We start from the raw sequence: 5,608 nt of genomic DNA on the forward strand, positions 1-5,608 counted from the left end.
GAGGAAATCATAAAAATACTGAATAACATGGAAGAAGGTCGATTCAATCGTTTTCTTCGCCCTTTATTTTCTTAAACCTGAATTCTGAAGAAAAAAAAGCTTGGTAACTGAACTGAAACCAAGATCATGATCAGACTCCCCATCTGACCCTTTCTTAGAGTTCCCACCTGCCAAGTCTAACATCAAGAAAACCACCTTTTACAGCGAGAACAAATACCCAGCGAACTATGGAAGGAGGCCGTAGAGAACCGAGTGAAAATGGAGGCCAAGTGGTGCGGAGGACATCTAGAGAGAAGAAAAATGCAATCGCCTTGCCTTAGCGAAGCAACCAGGGCCTGCTTCCATGGCTGCTGCACTACGTCTTTGCTTAGCTTAACGGAGCCCCCCAAACCTAAAGCTCCCACAACATCCGCAGCTTCGCGCTCCAAATTCGTCATCTCAACTGCATCCTCTATCTTCCCTGATACTCAATTCACCAACCATGAGTCCCTCCCTTCCTTGCCTGAAGCTTTCTCCAATTTCACTGAGGCTTATCCACAGTACTCAGAGACCGAGCAAGCTGACCGTATTCGGACAGACGAGTTCTACCACTTGATGCTGTCTGATCAGGTCTGCCTCGATTATATTGGGTTTGGTCTCTTCTCTCATTCTCAGCATCAGACCTCCTTGGCTACTGCTTCTTCTTCCTCTCCTCCGCGTCAAAGCCATTCGATGTTGCAGTCCTGTTTCTTCGACATATCCTACAAGGCCGTGAGCCTCAACTCTCAGATACTCTATGGTACCCAGGAGACTCCTCTGGAATCCGCCATTCGGAAACGGATAACGGCTTTCCTCAATATATCTGAACAGGAATATGGAATGGTCTGTACAGCCAATACGGCATCCGCCTTTAAATTGTTGGCGGAATCTTATCCTTTTCAAACAAATCGAAGGCTTCTAACAGTTTATGATTACGAAAACGAAGCAGTAAATGGAATGATAGAAATATCTCAGAAGAGGGGAGCGAGAGCTGCGTCTGCTAGCTTTTCTTGGCCAAGTTTGAGAATCAATTCATCAAAATTGAGGAAGATGGTGACGGGCAAGAGGAATAAGAAGAAGAAAGGATTGTTCGTCTTCCCTCTTCAGTCTAGAATGACTGGAAGTCGGTACTCTTATTTGTGGATGACTTTGGCTCAAGAACAAGGGTGGCATGTGTTGCTCGATGCCTGTGCGCTGGGACCGAAGGACATGGACACATTGGGACTTTCTCTCTTTAAGCCAGATTTCCTGATATGTTCTTTCTTCAAGGTGTTCGGAGAAAACCCATCAGGATTTGGATGTTTATTTGTGAAAAGATCCAGCAGTTCAACCGTTGAAGCATCGACTGTGGCTAGAAGCATTGGGATTGTGAGCATTATTCCGGCGAAGCAGTTCTCTAACCTCCCTGAAGATTCCTCAGGTACAGATTATGAGAGCCAAAATTTGAAAACCAAATTGCCTGACGAAAGTCGAGTAGTAACCGGAATATTCTCTGGTCCGGTGTCTGCACGAACGAGTGATGGCCAGTGCCGGTCTCTAGGCTCTAGCAAGAGACAATCCGAAGTAGGAGAAACCTCTGAACTATCATCTGAGATCGTCGAGTTAGAGAAACCAGATGCAGTGCAAACAGGGAAAGTCCCCATAAATTCCGGCGAAACTGACGAGAGCTTCAAAATCGAGTGCAGAGGCTTGGACCACGCAGATTCTTTGGGACTCAATCACATCAATTGTAGAGTCAGATTTCTGGTAAACTGGTTAGTTCTCGCATTACTGAAACTTCGCCATCCTCATTCAGAGACTGGGCATCCCTTGGTAAAGATTTATGGGCCAAAGATCAAGTTCAACAGAGGCCCCGCCGTGGCTTTCAATGTGTTCGACTGGAAAGGTGAAAAGATTGAGCCGAGTCTGGTACAGAAGCTAGCAGACAGGAGCAACATTTCTCTGAGTTACGGGTTCCTACAGAACATCTGGTTCTCAGAGAAGTATGAACAAGAAAAGCAAAAAGTCCTCGAGAACAGAACCAACAAATCAGTGATTCCAGGTAGCAAGAAGGGGGGGAAATATGCTACTGGAATCACCGTAGTTACTGCAGCAATTGGGTTTCTGGCAAATTTTGAGGATGCTTACAGGCTTTGGGCTTTTGTAGCTAAGTTCTTGGATGCAGATTTTGTGGAGAAGGAGAGATGGAGGTATGTTGCTCTCAATCAAAAGACAATCGAAGTTTGAAGTGAACAAGTCTCCATGCGAACAGGGTACACAGTTTCTATTCAAATTTAAGATGGATTATTCAATTATTCTTTGAAATCATAGAATGAACGATGACTGAAGATGTTGCTTAGAACACAATAAGCATCAAGGGAGCTAGCAACGTTTTCAGAAGGGTAATCGTTATTGAAATTGTGATTAGCATTTGGTTTTCTGCAATCTGTATTCAAATTGTGATTTGACATTGTTATCTATTGCTTTGTTATCTTCATGTGCTTGCACCAAGTAATAATACTTCAGTCCATACATTAATTTATATAACATATTAATAATTTTTCATGTTTTGCCTTGATATTTTTTTAATTATACTTTAATTTTTTTTATTTTTTTTTTGACTGATAGCTTCTAAATCTGGTTAACTATCTTTTTAATTTAATTTTGTGGGAGTTGGTTGCCTCTTATCTTTTTCAAGTTGTTTTTTGTGATATTTATGTTAAGTCCTATGAGGTAAACCTTGATGGGAGGCGGTGAATAAGTTTATCAATTCCAATGGTTATTGTTAAACCTGTAGAGGACGAGACTCTTTTTATTTTCAAAACTCGTTTTTTTTAGTAGTTGATTTCTTTTGTCACTATCTCTACTGCAAGGGGTGGACGGCTTTTAGTGTGGTCGATTCCTCTGGATTTTTATGCTTCAATTCTTTTAGTTTTCTTATTGAATGGGTGAACTCTTTTTTTAAATTAGCATCTCACTATTTATCGTAGTAAAGTCTTTTTTTTTTTTAGTTTTTTTTAAATGAAGGATCGACTCCTCTTAATGTGTTTGACTCCTTTTAGCCTTTATGCTTCAAGTCTTCATCTTAATTATCTATTGAAGTGTTTGACTCGATGCATCGAGTCATCTTCTTCTGCCCAGATCTTTATCTATGATGAAAAGAAAAGTTGTAGGATCATATAGTGAATGTTTTAACTATTTTTACTTTTTTTTTTTGAAATTATCAATGTATTAAAAAATTTTAAATTTTCTTATTGTTCTCTCATGGATGTTTGTATTTAAAATATTTTTAATAGATTTTATAATGTTCAACTCAATGACTTTTGTTATAATTAATGAAATTTACTTGGATTTTATTAAATATAAGGTTATTATATTTGCTCTTCTAAATTAGATTTTTCAAATATTTACATCACATCATAGTTATTGTTCTTCACTCCCTCATTATTTAAATGCACATTATAAAATAATATTTTAGATTGAAAGTTATGTTTGTCTATTAAAGTAAAGTTAAAAAAATAAAGTATATAAAGTCATTCTAATATGCAATATGACATGATCTACATGGAAATGGATCACATGTGGATAGCCCCTTGTTAAGGATGAAAAATCCTTAACCTATTTGATTAAATGTTGATTAAATAGGTACATAAAATTATAAAAATGCCATTAATCATGTAAATAATATAACCCATGCTAACACTCTCCTTCAAGGTTTGTGATAAAGATCGAATAGGCCTATCTTGTTACATAAAAAATAAAAAAGAAACCCTTTTATTCAAAGTTTTCCTTAAAATGTCACCTTGTTCAGAAGACTGCATATATAGAGTAGAGGTCTTCCTACTCAATGCAACATCTCTGATAAAATGATGTTCCTTTTCAATACTATTAGAAGTATAATTAGGTTTTACTTTTTTTAGGAAAATATTTTCTACTTAAAAACTAAATTCCTAGGGTCTATAAATTGTAAGAAGAAGAAGAAGAAGAATTCCAATATAAACTTAATCTTGGCAATCAGAGTTTCCAACAAAAAAAATGACATTTGAAGCTATAGGAAGGTTTCAAACAACATTTGCGGGGGAGAAGTGAAAGAAGAAGTACAAAGAATGAGGTATCCAGTAGAAGCTTACAATGAAAAAAACAATTTAGATGACCAAAAAACGAATAATTCCACAAATTGTGGTTAAGATCATCCAAGTAAGGGAGAAAATGGAAGATGAAGAATTTGCAGCAAAGATATTGAATGTTAAAGACCACATAGTCCTAAGTTTCTTGAAGCCCAATTGTTTTGTTGAAGGATAAATTTTTATATTTTATTTTTATGCGTATTAAGATTATGAGACAAATTATATAACAAGTTGAAGCTATATGCTCTAGGTTGAAAGGGAGAGTTAGAAGGAATAATTAGGTTTTACTTATTTTTCAAAAAAGTATTTTTCTACTCATAAACTAAATTCCTAGGGTTCATAGGTTGTTAGTCCTTTGAGAGATTGTGGTTTATGATTTGTTTTTTTAATTATTGCATTGCTTATAAATTAAGAGTTATAGTAGGAGGAATTTTTGAAACAACCATTAAAGCTAGTAAACCTATTCACACTCCCTCCCCCTAAGTTTACTCTTGTAGGACTTAACATAAAAGTATAAAAAAAGGAAATATTCTTAAACTATCAATGAAATATCATGAACTAGATAAGAAATTCCTTGAATTGGATAGATAAATACACACACACACACACACACACACACACACACACATATATATACACACACGGCTGATCCAATACAAAAAACCATTTGGTGTGAAACGGCTATCTAAGCCGTTGGATCATGATCAAACGATTGAGATAACCGTTGATTGGATGGTTGAGATAGCCGTTTCGCACCAAATAGTTTTTCGTATTGGATCGTCCATGTGTGTGTGTGTGTATGCAACTAGTATAAATAGTTTTGAATTGCTATGAACCAATCAAAACAATTTAGACCACTCTAAACAATGTTTATTGGATTATTTAATGGACTATAACTCATCTTTCCAAGCCCTCAAGCATGACAAATTGAATTGGGGTTAAAACTCAATGAGAAACTTAATCAAAGAACAAGCTACCATTTCTTTCCCTCTAACATAGAGAAAAATATGATGAAACCAAAGGAAAAAAGAGGGAATTGCTAGTGAGAAAAGAGAAAGACAGAGAGTTGAGAAAGAAATACAAGAATCTAGATGGGGAGGGAGGGGGGAGAGAGGTTCTGAGACTCAGAGAGACAGACAGAGGACCAAAGGAGAAGAGCTTAGAGAGTGAAGGGCAATCAGAGAGGGTTGCTAAGACAGTGGGAGGTTGAGAGGGGCAATAGCTTTACCTAAGAGAAGATGAGAACTAAAAGTGGAAGAAAACCTACTAATAGAGGGAAAGAAAATTGAAATGGAGAACATTAGAGATCCAACCATGTTGGAGTAGAATCTTGTCGTCTCTTCCACAAGTTAAGCTTTCAGTAACAATCACTTTATTCCCTCAACTCATATCTAATCTTCTTCTTTTGCATTTAATGCATGTGAAGATCCGATTCTATTGAGAAAATCACAATAGAAATCAACAATCAACTCAACCGTTGTAAA

At 36.8% G+C, this 5,608-nt stretch overlaps 1 protein-coding gene across 1 annotated transcript; it reads left to right on the forward strand.

Moving 5' to 3' along the window:
* The first annotated feature begins 300 nt into the window (after positions 1-300).
* Positions 301-2,244, forward strand: LOC137947851 (molybdenum cofactor sulfurase). Its single transcript, XM_068793661.1, has one exon. It carries the CDS (start codon positions 301-303, stop codon positions 2,242-2,244), a length of 1,944 nt encoding a protein of 647 aa, XP_068649762.1.
* The last annotated feature ends 3,364 nt before the right edge of the window (positions 2,245-5,608 follow it).

This window comes from Aristolochia californica, unplaced genomic scaffold, assembly GCF_029961685.1.
Source record: "Aristolochia californica isolate CCGP_79_NKW_82.1479 unplaced genomic scaffold, dmAriCali1.0.hap1 SCAF_13, whole genome shotgun sequence".
Taxonomy (NCBI): domain Eukaryota; kingdom Viridiplantae; phylum Streptophyta; class Magnoliopsida; order Piperales; family Aristolochiaceae; genus Aristolochia; species Aristolochia californica.